Raw genomic sequence first — 16,239 nt, 5'->3', positions numbered from 1 at the left:
CATCAGGAGCAAGGGTGAAGTGTCTTGCCCAAGGACACAACGGACGTGACTAGGATGGTAGAAGGTGGGGATTGAACCCCAGTAACCAGCAACCCTCTGATTACTGGCCCGGCCACTCTACCAACTTCGCCACGCCGTCCCCTGGCTTACACTTGCATCGCATCTCATAAACTAAATGTCTAATAATAATGTCAATGAGGGATTTTTAATCACTGCTATGTTGATATTGTAACTAATATTGATACTGTTGTTGATAATATTCATTTTTGTTTCACTACTTTTGGTTTGCTCTGTGTCGTGTTTGTGTCTTCTCTCAATTGCTCTGTTTATTGCAGTTCTGAGTGTTGCTGGGTCGGGTTTGGTTTCGGAATTGGATTGCATTGTTATGGTATTGCTGTGAATTGTTTTGTTGGATTGATTAATTAAAAAAAAATAAAAATAAAATAATAATAATAATTTAAAAAATAAAAATAAATAGATTTTTTAAAAATGAGAATCGATTCTGAATCGCACAACGTAAGAATTGCGATTCGAATTCGAATCGATTTTTTCCCACACCCCTACTGAACAGTTTGAAGTTAGAACGGTTTGAATCGGGTGAAAAATGTGGAAGGTAGAGCGCGCCAAAATCTGGAGAAGAAGAAGAAGAAGAAGAAGTTGAAAGAAAACCATGTGTGAGAATGCTTTGGAACATTCACACAATTAATTCTATTTTCTGTTCTGCGTTCAAGATAATGTCATGAAAAGCCTATTTTTTCAGCACGATGCACCCGCAGTATCTCAAAAAGGTTTGTACGGTGTTCCTCATTTCACGTTTGTGGCTGGGAATGCAATCCCATAAATTAAGACCACTGTACAAAACAAACACATTGCAGTCGGAAATACTCTTTTTGGTTATCATTGATGGTGGCAGTGCACAATAGAAAAGGAAAGCAGAGTGAAGAAATCCACATTATCGAAGATAACGACAGTATCTTGAAACATGTGAAGGGATCGTCTACTATATATCTTCCGCTATGTCGGATAGCAAGTGCAATATTTTAGATATGGACAACCATCAGACATTTTTGGATGTATGTTTTGTTTTTAGCGTTTTCAATGAGCTACACCACTACAAGTTTTTAAAAATCGAGTCACTTTCTACCAACCTCGTCACGTCCGTTGTGTCCTTGAGCAAGACACTTCACCCTTGCTCCTGATGGGTTGTGGTTAGGGCCTTGAATGGCAGCTTCTGCCATCAGCGTGTGAACGTGTGTTTGAATGGGTGAATGTGGAAATAGTGTCAAAGCGCTTTGAGTACCTTGAAGGTAGAAAAGGGCTATACATGTATAACCCATTTACCATTTTGGCCAGTTTCTTATCCGTTTTGAAGAAGCAGCTGTGTTCCTTACTTAGCGAGGGGGGCTCTTTTCGCTCTACATAAGCTGACTCTTTTTGTTTGGATTCAGACCTCGCTTGCTGATGCTATGGTTGCATTGCAAGGGCTGGTCTCCTGAAGCTTCAGTAAAACTTGGTATTGTACCATTCCATCTCTGGGGTCCTTCATACTCAACATATATGTCATCCAAAAGAACTTGGGATTGACCAGAGAGTTTTATTCCCTGAGAGGAAGTCTGGTCAACAGTAGCCAGCGAGAAAGTATATTTTTGACGTGACTGATTGTAAACAGAGGTCATAACACCGAAAGGGGGCGTGGCTAGAGTATAGAGTTGCCAAATGGGAAACTATTTCTCAGTTCTTTGCATGCATGTTATACAATTGACATTACATTTTTAATGATAATAATTAGGGATGTCCCATAATGGCTTTTTTGCCGATATCCGATATTCCGATATTGTCCAACTCTTAATTACCGATACCGATATCAACCGATACCGATATATACAGTCGTGGAATTAACACATTATTATGCCTAATTTGGACAACCAAGTATGGTGAAGATAAGGTCCTTTTTAAAAAAATTAATAAAATAAAATAAGATAAATAAATTAAAAGCATTTTCTTGAATAAAAAAGAAAGTAAAACAATATAAAAACAGTTACATAGAAACTAGTAATTAATGAAAATGAGTAAAATTAACTGTTAAAGGTTAGTACTATTAGTGGACCAGCAGCACGCACAATCATGTGTGCTTACGGACTGTATCCCTTGCAGACTGTATTGATATATATTGATATATAATGTAGGAACCAGAATATTAATAACAGAAAGAAACAACCCTTTTGTGTGAATGAGTGTAAATGGGGGAGGGAGGTTTTTTGGGTTGGTGCACTAATTGTAGGTGTATCTTGTGTTTTTTATGTTGATTTAATAAAAAATAAAAAAACCATACCGATAATTTAAAAAACCGATACCGATCATTTCCGATATTACATTTTAAAGCATTTATCGGCCGATATTATCGGACATCTCTAATAATAATGTTAGTAAACTGTATACTAAACAAACTTGTATGTTTTAAAGTTAAAGTACCAATGATAGTCACACACACACTAGGTGTGGCGAAATTATTCTCTGCATTTGACCCATCCCCTTGTTCCCAGGTGAGCGGAGCAGTGAGCAGCAGCGGTGGCCGCGCCCGGAAATCACTTTTGGTGATTTAACCCCCAATTCCAACCCCTGATGCTGAGTGCCAAGCAGGGAGGTAATGGGTCCCATTTTTATAGTCTTTGGTATGACTCTGGGTTTGAACTCACAACCTACCTAACCACGTCAAAGGTGGAAGAGTTTCATATTCATGCAGTTGTACCTTTTTGCAAGTAGAGATGGGAATCAAAAACCGTTTATCGTTGAGAATCGGCTCCCATGGTTTTGATTACTGGGAATGATTCGACAGTTTTGTTAATGATTCCCTTATTGTCGCTGTCAAATTTGCGGGACACAGCTCGATTGTGACATCAACATGCATTAGCACAATGTAACGATAGTATTAAAATCTCCATCGTCGGTTAAAATGTACCATATTTTTCGGAGTATAAGTCGCACCGGCCAAAAATGCATAATAAAGAAGGAAAAAAACATATATAAGTCGCACTGGAGTATAAGTTGCATTTTTGGGGGAAATGTATTTAAAAAAAGCCAACACCAAGAATAGACATTTGAAAGGCAATTTAAAATAAATAAAGAATAGTGAACAACAGGCTGAATAAGTGTACGTTATATGAGGCATAAATAACCCACTGAGAACGTGCCTGGTATGTTAACGTAACATATTATGGTAAGAGTCATTCAAATAACTATAACATATAGAACATGCTATACGTTTACCAAACAATCTGTCACTCCTAATCGCTAAATCCCATGAAATCTTATACGTCTAGTCTCTTACGTGAATGAGCTAAATAATATTATTTGATATTTTACGCTAGTGTGTTAATAATTTCACACATAAGTCGCTCCTGAGTATAAGTCGCACCCCCGGCCAAACTATGAAAAAAACCGCGACTTATAGTCCGAAAAACACGGTATATCATTTATATCATCTATGTCGCACAACCCTAGTACCAATAACACCAACAAAAGTATAGTCCGATAAATTTCAAAATAAAGTTACTGTTAAAGGAGTGAGAAGTCCTCTCAGTTAAGCCGTGTAAAAGTTGAATGGGTCAAGCGTAGAGTGTTGATAGTGTTGCTACACACGAAACAACACTATCCCAAAATAACAATGAGAGTAGTAAAGTAACACAATATCAAGTTATCTTACCCGCCCTCTCCTTCTGGATTGGCTGGGGCGGCAGGAGCAGCTGGAGGCGGAGCTTAAAAAAAAACACACCAGCAGAACATTTGTAAAAGTGTGTTTGTTCATTGTTGAAATAAAGTTCATTTACTTTATTTGCATGTTTCCACACTGGCTTGAGATATTGCTCTACCTGGCTTAGGCTCTTCCTTCTTTGGCTCATCCTTTTTCTCCTCCTCCTCTTTGTTTGCTCCTTCTTTTGTTGGTTCCTCTTTCTTTATCTCCTCCTGTTTGGGTGGCGTCGTGTCTTCCTTCTTCTCAGGAGGCTACGTTCGGTTGGCGAAAATAGCGCACAGCATTTAATGCTCGGTAAAAGTGCATGTAAATACATTTAATATTTCCCTTAAAGGTTCCCAGAACGTACCTTAGCTGGTGGAGCAGCTTGTGCAGGCTCAGGAGCAGCTTGTGCAGGTGGGGGCATCGGAGCCCCTACCATCGTCTTCAACCGTGAGAACATAGAGGCCAGCAAACTTCCTTTCCGGCTTTGTAAATCTACAGATCCTTACAAGAATCCTGCGAGACTCCTGTGTTGTCTTGACTCCACTATCCAACCAACTGACGCAATTAATTCCTTTAACCCAAATAATTCCCTCTGAGCACCGCCCTCCATCATCAGATCAGCTGGCACTCCAGTCGCTGACATAAAAACTCACCTGCTTCTCATAGGCTTAAAACTATACTGGCCTTTTGTGTCAAACTCATTAATAACTTTATAATAATTAACCTTGGTTCAGGTTGCAGAGCAGCAAGGTAACGAAGGTGAACTGAGGTGAGGTTATTTTGGTACCTTCTGGCTGGATAATGGGATTAAGGCAGCACGTCTCACTCTATTTCAATTGTTTTTAAGTACTTCTCTACAACACAAGCAGATACATACGAGTACAAGAATAAACAGAATGAAACACATATAATGAAAATAATCCAATCATTTAATGTAGTGGATAATCCGTCTCAGGTTTTTATGACTATTGAGCACTGACAGACTGTTACACCTATTTGGATAAAACACTCAATATTTATTGTGTGATTACAATTATGAACTACTACGAATGTGACGGACGGAAAAAATATAAGTGGTGTATGAATATAAAAGGCTGAAAATGACAGTCACAGTCACTCCCAAAACGGAGTTGTTAAATAAATAGACAAGCGTCGTCACTGGCCGCCCGCACAAGACTGCGACAAAAAGAAAACATGATCAGAAGTTGTATAACTTTTCATCAATGAAAAGAGAGGAGGACCTTACCTTTAGTTTTTCCAATGTTTTTCTGTTAAACCCTCCAAAGGCTCGCAGTAGTTTGGGTGTGGGTGGTTTGGGTCCAAAAAGGGTGAGTCCTTTCTTCTTTTCTTCTTCCGCTTTAGCAGCTGCTGGACCCTTTGCCTTCATTAACTTCCTGCACACACACAGTTAATGATGTGTATTGTAGCCTCTGAATCTTGACTTCACTGAATGAGTAATCCTATTCACTGGGGATGTCCCAATCTAATATTGGTATGTTATCTGATATTGGTTCGATATCAGTAAAAAAACAGGTAACGGTATCAGCTTGCATGTAAAATCTCCGATATAAGCGCCAATACCAGCAGTCCTTGTGCAAAGCTGGACAGACAGTTTTCAATATGATTACTTGTATTTTTGTCAAGTCATTTACAAAAGGCAAACATGTGACATAGGAGTAAGCAGCTACACAACAGCTAAGCACACAATAGAGCCATACATAATAGGTGTCCTTAATTGAACAATATTGTAGTCTAAAACACCACAATTGTCAATATAAACATGTATCAAATAAAATGAGTTGCATATTACGTGTCAGGCTTGTTACTGACAGTTTACAGGACTGCCTCAGAAAATTAGAATATTGTGATAAAGTCCTTTATTTTCTGTAATGCAATTAAAAAAACAAAAATGTCATACATTCTGGATTCATTACACATCAACTGAAATATTGCAAGCCTTTTATTATTTTAATATTGCTGATTATGGCATACAGCTTAAGAAAACTCAAAAATCGTATCTAAAAAAATTTGAATATTTCCTCAGACCAAGTAAAAAAATAAGATTTATGACAGCAAAACAAAATCAAACATTTGAAAATGTCAATTAATGCACTCAGTACTTGGTTGGGAATCCTTTTGCACGGATTACTGCATCAATGTGGCGTGGCATGGAGGCAATCAGCCTGTGGCATTGCTGAGGTGTTATGGATGCCCAAGATGCTTCAATGGCGGCCTTTAGCTCATTTGCATTATTGGGTCTGGTGTCTTTCAGCTTCTTCTTCACAATACCCCACACATTCTCTATGGGGTTCAGGTCAGGGGAGTTGGCAGGCCAATCGAGGACAGTAATGCCATGGTCAGTACACCAGTTACTGGTGGTTTTGGCACTGCTGGATCATGCTGGAAAATGAAATCATCTCCATTGAGCTTTTCAACAGATGGAAGCATGTAGTGCTCTAAAATCTCTTGGTACACAGCTGCATTGACTCTGGACTTGAAACACAGTGGACCAACACCAGCAGCTGACATGGTTTCCCAAACCATTGCTGACTGTGGGGAACTTCACACTGGATTTCAAGCAACTTGGATTTTGCTTCTCTCCAGCCTTCCTCCAGACTCTAGCGCCTTGACTTACAAATGAAATACAAAACTTGCTTTTGTCTAAAAACAGGACTCTGGACCACTCTGCAACTGTCCAGTGCTTCTTTTCCATAGCCCAAGTCAGACGCTTCTAGAGATTTTAGAGCACTACATGCTTCCATCTGTTGAAAAGCTCTATGGAGATGATGATTTCATTTTCCAGCATGATCTGGCACCTGCCCACAGTGCCAAAACTACCAGTAACTGGTGTACTGACCATGGCATTACTGTCCTCGATTGGCCTGCCAACTCCCCTGACCTGAACCCCATAGAGAATTTGTGGGGTATTGTGAAGAAGAAGCTGAAAGACACCAGACCCAATAATGCAAATGAGCTAAAAGCCGCTATTGAAGCATCCTGGGCATCCATAACACCTCAGCAATGCCACAGGTTGATTGCCTCCATGCCACGCCGCATTGATGCAGTAATCCGTGCAAAATGATTCCCAACCAAGTACTGAGTGCATTCATTGACATTTTGAAATGTTTGATTTTGTTTTGTTGTTATAAATCTTTTTTTTTTAACTTGGTCTGAGGAAATATTCAAATTTTTTGAGATACGATTTTTGAGTTTTCTTAAGCTATATGCCATAATCAGCAATATTAAAATATTAAAAGGCTTGCAATATTTCAGTTGATGTGTAATGAATCCAGAATGTATGACATTTTAGTTTTTTTTAATTGCATTACAGAAAATAAAGAACTTTATCACAATATTCTAATTTTCTGAGACAGTCCTGTAAATATGTTTGGGTTTATTTCCTGTCAGCGCTCCTTTTCTGGTTTCATATCCGGCACGTCTCCCTGAGCGCTCGTTTCCCTCACCTGTCCCTGATTGGCAGCCTGGCACACCTGGTTGCAGTTGCCAATCAGGCTACTATTTATGCCTGCCTCGCCCTCCAGTCAGGGCTCGAGGATTGTATCCTGTTGCCTGTTTCTTGTAACCTGTTATCCAGTTTTCTGGTTCCTGTTGCCTACAGTGACGTGCGGTGAACTATACATCAGGTGAGGCATAGATACTTTTGGAGTTTTTTTTTCCTTCTTTTTTTTTTACTTAAATTCATATGTGCAGCTCTAATCATTGTTGATTTAGGTTGCACATTAGAATAACAGGAAAAAGAAGGGAGTAATTCGCTTTCATAAAAAACGTTACCATAATTATATTATGATATGATAAATGGGTCCAAAAAGTATTTGATAAAGTTGTTAATTAAATACTTTTCAGTCCCATTTGCTTTTAACAACATAAATCAAGTATTGTGAGTGTATCTTACCTTTCTGTATTTGTATCTGAAGCAGCAATAGCTATCCTCCATGAAAACGTACTTTGTATGATCACATTCATTTTGTCTTAAAGTCCAGTTTAGAGAAGTATTTAATTTTGGATACAGTATATGATCCTCCATATTGGCAGACATGCCTCAGCAGTACTCTGACTGGCCACACTGGGACAAGTGGGGGCGCTCAAGCTAGCAGACACATGTCTCTCCAGCGGAAACCAGCCTTTTAAAATTTTTTTTAACTGTATTTATAACAAACATGGCATTTTTATTAGAGTAACCCAGCGTTTGTGGGTGTTTTTTTTTCAGACGCAAAAATATTGTTTTATTGCTTGGAATGAAATTGAATTAAATGGATGTTCACAATATATCGCCCCCTACTTTGAGGCAGAGGTACTTGCTGCCTCATGGCCTGCCTTTTCCCCGTGGCAACAAGCACGAGCCCCCTCGCACGCACACGCTCAATACACTTTGTGTGTAGCCGTGGAGGCACCACCTGAGGCTGCCTCACTTCTCGTCTGCCTTGTTATTTTCATCAGGAAACACGGAATTTCCGTGATTTTGACCATGAAAATGATCAAAATATACAGGATCCACACCAAAATCACATAGAAAGCATAGACCAAAAGAGAAATATTAAAACTTATTTTATTTTATAACTTCGTTTTTGAACATCTCATGGTTAAGCCTTTTGCCTCACTTGCCTCCCCTGACAGCATGTCACTGGTTGCCTGGTTCCTGTTTTCCCTGCATGTGCACTTACCAGTTGCACTATTTGTTTTTTGACATTAAAGTCATGTTTTCCTGCACTATGCCTGTCATCTCTGCATCTTGGGGTTCAAGACCGACAGCAGTCCCTAACAGAATCATCCAGCCAAATACGAACACTGCAGAGATTTCAATGGCAGAGACTTGACAAGATTTTTGCACCGATGGCCGAATCAAAGAACTGTTTTCTTCCCAACGGCGTGGCGCTGTTGGGAGAGTGGCCGTGCCAGCAACCTGAGGGTCCCTGGTTCAATCCCCACCTTCTACCAACCTTGTCACGTCCGTTGTGTCCTTGAGCAAGACACTTCACCCTTGCTCTTGATGGGTCGTGGTTAGGGCCTTGCATGGCAGCTCCCGCCATCAGTGTGTGAATGTGTGTGTGAATGGGTGAATGTGGAAATAGTGTCAAAGCGCTTTGAGTACCTTGAAGGTAGAAAAGCGCTATACAAGTATAACCCATTTACCATTTTGCCTCGTTTCAAGCTATCAAGCTATCTTTTCAACCACATTGTTTTAGCCCAATTCGTCCCACCAAGTCAAAAGGTTTGGAAACCCCTGCTCTAACCGAATCGCACCTCAGCGGAGTGTTTATGCAGCAAAAATAATGCTAAGAAGCAATCGGCGGTACAGAAATAAAAGGATATGAAGTTCTGAACAATATTGTTAAAAAGCCACTCCATTGGTTATTAAACATCTACTTTCTCACCTTCCCTTTCGGGCCAGCACTTTCTGAGACTCCGGGTAGTGGACGAGAATGTCAAACAAGTCTTTCTTCTCCAGGACAAAAAGGTTAGCGAAACCGAAGGCTTTGACATTTGCTGTCCGCCTGTTTCCCCCGTCTTTGGATGACTGCAGCAGGCTATAAGGATATCAGATCTGAAAATGTCCCATCATTGTGTGCCAACAACTGTAAAGCATAGAACTAATCTGACCTGATTTCTCCAAACACACACCCGGCCTTCAGTGTGACAAACACAATACTGTTGTCAGGTCCTCCCACCACCTGCACTGCTCCACTCTTGATGACGTACATCTCCTTGCCGATGTCACCCTGCGGGGAAAGCAGAGTCGTTGACCACAAAGACAACTGTGGAGTCAAGTATTTACGGTCATACCTTCTTTACAACAAAATCTCCTGGCAGATAGACGATAGACTTGAGTCTGAGTAGCATATCTACCAACATCTGCTGGTCACAACCCTGTAGAGAACATCCAAATAGCTCATTTCAACAGTCCCAAATACGCCTGACTTTGTGTTTATAAATCATTCAAGAGTCAATCTACCTTGAAAAGATCAATCTTTTGAAAGGTGGTCAAGTTGATGTCCATAGCGATGGCGGTTCTCATCACCAAAGGCATCTTATCGAGCAGCTCCGACTCATCTGGAGAAAGTTTATGGACTACTATTTAATTTTCGAATGATGATGTAGCCTGATAATGACCGCCGAACATGAGAAAACTGTCTATTTCACTTGTCTGCTCCAGTTTCGACAGACAAGGCGCCTAGTTAGTGCTAACCCTAACCTCCGATAGGCCTGTCTGTAATGTTTTGCCCTAATCTTAACCAATCGTGACTCATCATAGTAAACAACCAACCAATCATGGATGTTCTTATACATAAACCAACTAATCGTCATTAATGTTTCCTGTATATGTTGCCCCCTTGCCTGTGAAGTTGCTTCACTATGTAGCTTTGATTTTTAAGTGAATCATTTTTAATGGGAAACCGTAGTTTTTACCACTGGATTATCAAAAACCGTACTCAATACGGGAAAACCTAAGTTGTTGGCAGGTATGGCAAAGAGACGGATCAAGATTTTAACACAAATTGTAGGTCGGAAAAAACGCTGAAAAACATAAAATATCTTTTTATATCTTTACAGAGATAAAAAAGACGGATTTCCGACTATAGACGGAAAAATCACATGCCTGTAAAAAGAAAACTTGGCCGCATGGAGTTTGTTTCATTTTAAGATTTTTGATGGCGCTAGTTTGTCACCACGTGGTGGACAACATGACTTTTTCCTGGTCAATGACCTTTTGTTATCCACTGAATCCGCAGCATTTATTTATATGACCCAATGCAAACAACCTTCCCTAGTCATGGTTAACAGAATAGCTACATGACAGCTACACAAGACACATTAACAATTTAAAAATACAACTTAGTTAACAAATTTCAGTGAGTATATGAGTACTTTATGAGCACATTCAACAATTTTGGGATGATAATGATATTTGTGATATGAAATTGTCATATGGTTACATTTCTAATGTATATGATACACTATATTGCCAAAGGTATTTGGCCACCCATCCAAATGATGAGAATCAGGTGTCCTAATCACTTGGCCCGGTGTATAAAATCAAGCACTTAGCCATGGAGACTGTGAAAGAATGGGCCGCTCTCAGTGATTTCCAGCGTGGAACTGTCATAGGATGCCACCTGTGCAACAAATCCAGTCGTGAAATTTCCTTGCTCCAAAATATTCCAAAGTTAACTTTATTATAAGAAAAGTGAAGAGTTTGGGAACAACAGCAACTCAGCCACCAAGTGGTAGGCCACGTAAACTGACAGAGAGGGGTCAGCGGATGCTGAAGCGCATAGTGCAAAGACTTTCTGCACAGTCAGTTGCTACAGAGCTCCAAACTTCATGTGACCTTCCAATTAGCCCACGTACAGTACACAGAGAGCTTAATGGAATGGGTTTCCATGGCCGAGCAGCTGCATCTAAGCCGTACATCACCAAGTCCAGTGCAAAGCGTGGGATGCAGTAGTGTAAAGCACGTCACCACTGGACTCTAGAGCAGTGGAGACACCTTCTCTGGACTGATGAATCACGCTTTTCCATCTGGCAATCTGATGGACCAGTCTGGGTTTGGAGGTTGCCAGGAGAACGCTACATTTCGGACTGCATTGTGCCGAGTGTGAAATTTGGTGGAGGAGGAATTATGGTGTGGGGTTGCTTTTCAGGAGTTGGGCTTGGCCCCTTAGTTCCAGTGAAAGGAACTTTGAATGTTCCAGGATACCAACACATTTTGGACAATTCCATGGGATGGCACTTCAAGTTCATATGTGAGTAAAGGCAGGTGGCCAAATAGTTTTGGCAATATAGTGTACATAGTATCATAGGGGACCTTTTGAACAGTCTGCAAATAATAATAAACATTCCTTCAAACTAGTGAAGTCACACTGACCCAGCATGCCCTGAGCGTCCCAGGTGTAGGTGTACCAGGTGCGGACTCTGTTCTGGACCAGGGAGGGGATGCGGTTGTTCACCATGTAGGACACAGTGCCGTCCATGGAGGAGCGGAAGTAAGTCTGTCCTGCTGTGGCCGCACCAATGACATCTCTCATCTGAAGAATCATGAAAACAATTTAAACGCCAAAGTCTTAACACATACAGTTAATTTTGCCAGTCAAGATGTCACAGGGAACTATTGCTAAACTATAAACAACGATGAGACTAATCAACAAGTGTCACTTCTCCACTACGACTAATGTAAGAAGAACACACTATGACGTGAAGACATGCACGTTTCTCATTTCTACCGGGTTTCCACGCCAGTTACCTGTCCGATCAAACTGGAGAACACAAAGACGCCCGTGAAAAAGTTTGTCATCTGAAACGTTATCTCAAAGACGGTGTGGGGTTCATTAAGACCCCCGATGTTGATCAGACTGCGGACAGCGAAGTAGTAACAACGCAGGTACCTGTGGAAAGGATGAGGGCATTAGAGCAGGGGTGTCCAAACTTTTTCCACTTAGGGCCGCACATGGAAAAATGAAAGCATGAGGGGTGCCGCATTGAAATTTTTCATTTTCAAACCATAACAAAATATATGGATTTTTTGTTTTGTTTTTACCTTTAGGGCTCCCGGGGACCATAAGTCTCCGTCATTAACATGTTAAAAATAAGTCAAATTATTATTTTAATTTTTGATGTAACGCTTACAGTACATCTCTATCAACTTCAGGTTGATATAAAGTAAAAAAAAAAAAGGTTTTATGCCTTTTCTGTCAAAGACAACTTTGTTTTTCATAGTAAAACTGAAATATGCAGTATTTCCCCCACAGCCCAAAACATTCAGAAAGCAATGTTTGATGTGAAGTAATTGGATTCCTCAAAAGATCAATAATGCAGGACACCATTGATTTAAATTTATTATTATTTCTGAGTAATCAGTCACAGTGAAAAGATAAATAAAATCCCACTAAATATCTTTGGGATCTAAAAGGTCCCCCACTCATAAAGTGATACATTTTTATTATTATTTGTTTTACTTTCAACACTTAAGTTACGAGATCAACCTCAGATATATCTGTCAATTTCACATTTGAACTATTATTTTGGTTGTTTTATGCTCTTTTGTCAAAGAAAACGTTGTTTTTATACCACAACCACATATGCAATATTTTCCACAAAAACATTTTAAAGTGAAATATTTTAATTAATTGGAGCCTTGAATAGCCCAATAATTCATTATAACATTCATTTTTGAAAAACAATTTTTTTTTGGGAGCAATAGCAAAACAAGAAAAATAAAGACAAAAGCAAAAAAAACAGCCTGCATGGCAGCTTTGTATCAATATTGCAACTTTCTTTCGTGAGATTTCACCTCATTCCACTTTTTTAAATTATTTAAAAATGTTTGCAATAACATTTCCAGAATGTGTGGCGGGCCGGTAAACAATTAGCTGCGGGCCGCAAATGGCCCCCGGGCCGCACTTTGGACACCCCTGCATTAGAGGGCCTGCTAGTAAGAATTAGGGCTGGGCGATATATCGAATATACTCGATATATCGCGGGTTTGTCTCTGTGCGATATAGAAAATGACTATATAGTGATATTCAAGTATACGTTCTGCAGGCATTACACTACAGGCTTTTCTCACTCTTTCTTGTCTCTCCTTCTCACAGACACATAAAACAAGCGCACCTTTTTACATACGTCACATACTGTCGCGTGTGCAACGTCATACGCTCTCGCAGAGCAGAGAGGTAGCAGCATGGGTAACATTAGCTGAAGAATTAATTCCAAGAAAAACAGCATCGTCTGGCGGTGGTTTGGCTTCAAGTGGGAAGATGTTAAACAGACAACCGTAATATGTCAAGTATGCGGCAAAAGTGTTGCTACAAAAAGTAGCAGCTCTACAAATATAGCATCATTCGAAAAGTCACCCGCTAGAGCAGGGGTCACCAACGCGGTGCCCGCGGGCACCAGGTAGCCCGTAAGGACCAGATGAGTAGCCCGCCGGCCTGTTCTAAAAATAGCTCAAATAGCAGCACTTACCAGTGAGCTGCATCTATTTTTTAAATTGTATTTATTTACTAGCAAGCTGGTCTCACTTTGCCCGACATTTTTAATTCTAAGAGAGACAAAACTCAAATAGAATTTGAAAATCCAAGAAAATATTTTAAAGACTTGGTCTTCACTTGTTTAAATAAATTCATAATTTTTTTAACTTTGCTTCTTATAACTTTCAGAAAGACAATTTTAGAGAAAAAATACAACCTTAAAAATGATTTTAGGATTTTTAAACACATATACCTTTTTACCTTTTAAATTCCTTCCTTTTCTTTCCTGACAATTTAAATCAGGGGTCACCAACGCGGTGCCCGCGGGCACCAGGTAGCCCGTAAGGACAAGATGAGTAGCCCACTGGCATGTTCTAAAAATAGCTCAAATAGCAGCACTTACCAGTGAGCTGCCTCTATTTTTTTAAATTTTATTTATTTACTAGCAAGCTGGTCTCGCTTCGCCCGACATTTTTAATTCTAAGAGAGACAAAACTCAAATAGAATTTGAAAATCCAAGAAAATATTTGAAAGACTTGGTCTTCACTTGTTTAAATAAATTCATTATTTGTTTTACTTTGCTTCTTATAACTTTCAGAAAGACAATTTTAGAAAAAAAAATACAACCTTAAAAATGATTTTAGGATTTTTAAACACATATACCTTTTTACCTTTTAAATTCCTTCCTCTTCTTTCCTGACAATTCTGACAATGTTCAAGTAATTATTTTTTTAAATTATTGTAAAGAATAATACATACATTTTAATTTAATTCTTCATTTTAGCTTCTGTTTTTTCGACAAAGAATATTTGTGAAATATTTCTTCAAACTTATTATGATTAAAATTCAAAAAAATTATTCTGGCAAATCTAGAAAATCTGTAGAATCAAATTATAATCTTATTTCAAAGTCTTTTGAATTTCTTTTAAAATTTTTGTTCTGGAAAATCTAGAAGAAATAATGATTTGTCTTTGTTAGAAATATACCTTGGTCCAATTTGTTATATATTCTAACAAAGTGTAGATTGGATTTTAACCTATTTAAAACATGTCATCAAAATTCTAAAATTAATCTTAATCAGAAAAAATTACTAATGATGTTCCATAAATTCTTTTTTTTTATTTTTTCAAAAAGATTCGAATTAGCTAGTTTTTCTCTTCTTTTTTTCGGTTGAATTTTGAATTTTAAAGAGTCAAAATTGAAGATAAACAATGTTTCAAAATTGAATTGTCATTTTTTTCGTGTTTTCTCCTCTTTTAAACCGTTCAATTAAGTGTAAATATAATTAATTATTAATAATAACATAGAGTTAAAGGTAAATTGAGCAAATTGGCTATTTCTGGCAATTTATTTAAGTGTGTATCAAACTGGTAGCCCTTCGCATTAATCAGTACCCAAGAAGTAGCTCTTGGTTTCAAAAAAGTTGGTGACCCCTGATTTAAATCAATGTTCAAGTAAAAAAAAAAAGTTTATTGTAAAGAATAATAAATAGATTTTAATTTAATTCTTCATTTTAGCTTCTATTTTTCCGACGAAGAATATACGTGAAATATTTCTTCAAACTTATTATGATTAAAATTCAAAAAAATTATTCTGGCCAATCCAGAAAATCTGTAGAATCAAATTTAAATCTTATTTCAAAGTCTTTTGAATTTTAAAAAAAAATTTTGTTCTGGAAAATCTAGAAAAAATAGTCATTAGTCTTTGTTAGAAATATAGCTTGGTCCAATTTGCTACATACTCTAACAAAATGTAGATTGGATTTTAACCTATTTAAAACATGTCATCAAAATTCTAAAATTAATCTTAATCAGGAAAAATTACTAATGATGTTCCATAAATTATTTTTTAAAGTTTTTCTCTTCTTTTTTTCGGTTGAATTTTGAATTTCAAAGAGTCGAAATTGAAGACAAACTATGTTTCAAAATGTAATTGTAATTTTGTTCGTGTTTTCTCCTCTTTTAAACCGTTCAATTAAGTGTAAATATCATTAATTATTAATAATAACATAGAGTTAAAGGTAAATTGAGCAAATTGGCTATTTCTGGCAATTTATTTAAGTGTGTATCAAACTGGTAGCCCTTCGCATTAATCAGTACCCAAGAAGTAGCTCTTGGTTTCAAAAAGGTTGGTGACCCCTGCGCTAGAGAATGAAGAGTGCTTGAAACTCCGCATGTCAACATCTCCGTTCGATGCCACACCCACAAATTGCCGAAGCAACCATTTCCAGATCAACACCGTATGAAAAAAAGTGTCAAAAACAGAAGGAGATAATGTCTACCACATAGTGAAAGACATACACTATTTGATTTCCTATTATGCAGCTCATTTTTATTTGACAGTTATTGAAATATCTTGTGTGACATCATGCACAAAAGTGCACCTTATTTGTTTTAAACTATTGTAGTGGTGTTCTGTACAAAAAGTGCACTTTAATTTAGTGTTGTTTTGATATGTCATTTTAGTGACATCATGCACAAAAGTGCACTTTATTTGTTTTAAACTATTGTAGTGGTG

At 38.2% G+C, this 16,239-nt stretch overlaps 2 protein-coding genes across 8 annotated transcripts in view; both read right to left on the bottom strand.

Moving 5' to 3' along the window:
- LOC133630225 (cyclic nucleotide-gated cation channel beta-3-like) overlaps positions 1-4,304 on the bottom strand; it is a 37,159-nt gene extending 32,855 nt beyond the window's left edge. For both annotated transcript variants that reach the window (XM_062021690.1, XM_062021689.1), the window contains exons 1-3: positions 4,101-4,304; positions 3,870-4,002; positions 3,704-3,755 (exon numbers count right to left, since the gene is read on the bottom strand). In XM_062021690.1, the coding sequence (XP_061877674.1) occupies positions 3,704-3,755; positions 3,870-4,002; positions 4,101-4,193 (278 nt within the window). In that variant the 5' untranslated portion in view covers positions 4,194-4,304. The remainder of the gene's footprint in view (positions 1-3,703; positions 3,756-3,869; positions 4,003-4,100) is intronic.
- Positions 4,305-4,664: 360 nt separating this feature from the next.
- The window catches only part of LOC133630222 (cyclic nucleotide-gated cation channel beta-3-like), a 254,894-nt gene continuing 243,319 nt past the window's right edge, over positions 4,665-16,239 (bottom strand). For all 6 annotated transcript variants that reach the window (XM_062021681.1, XM_062021685.1, XM_062021680.1 and 3 more), the window contains 8 exons: positions 11,997-12,138; positions 11,622-11,781; positions 9,708-9,805; positions 9,539-9,622; positions 9,356-9,474; positions 9,130-9,282; positions 4,983-5,130; positions 4,665-4,912 (listed from right to left, as the gene is read on the bottom strand). In XM_062021681.1, the coding sequence (XP_061877665.1) occupies positions 4,892-4,912; positions 4,983-5,130; positions 9,130-9,282; positions 9,356-9,474; positions 9,539-9,622; positions 9,708-9,805; positions 11,622-11,781; positions 11,997-12,138 (925 nt within the window). In that variant the 3' untranslated portion in view covers positions 4,665-4,891. The remainder of the gene's footprint in view (positions 4,913-4,982; positions 5,131-9,129; positions 9,283-9,355; positions 9,475-9,538; positions 9,623-9,707; positions 9,806-11,621; positions 11,782-11,996; positions 12,139-16,239) is intronic.

The sequence above is a fragment of the Entelurus aequoreus genome, linkage group LG15 (genome assembly GCF_033978785.1).
Source record: "Entelurus aequoreus isolate RoL-2023_Sb linkage group LG15, RoL_Eaeq_v1.1, whole genome shotgun sequence".
Lineage (NCBI taxonomy): Eukaryota > Metazoa > Chordata > Actinopteri > Syngnathiformes > Syngnathidae > Entelurus > Entelurus aequoreus.
Note: the sequence above shows the minus strand (reverse complement) of the source record. Positions and strands in the feature narration are given on the sequence as shown.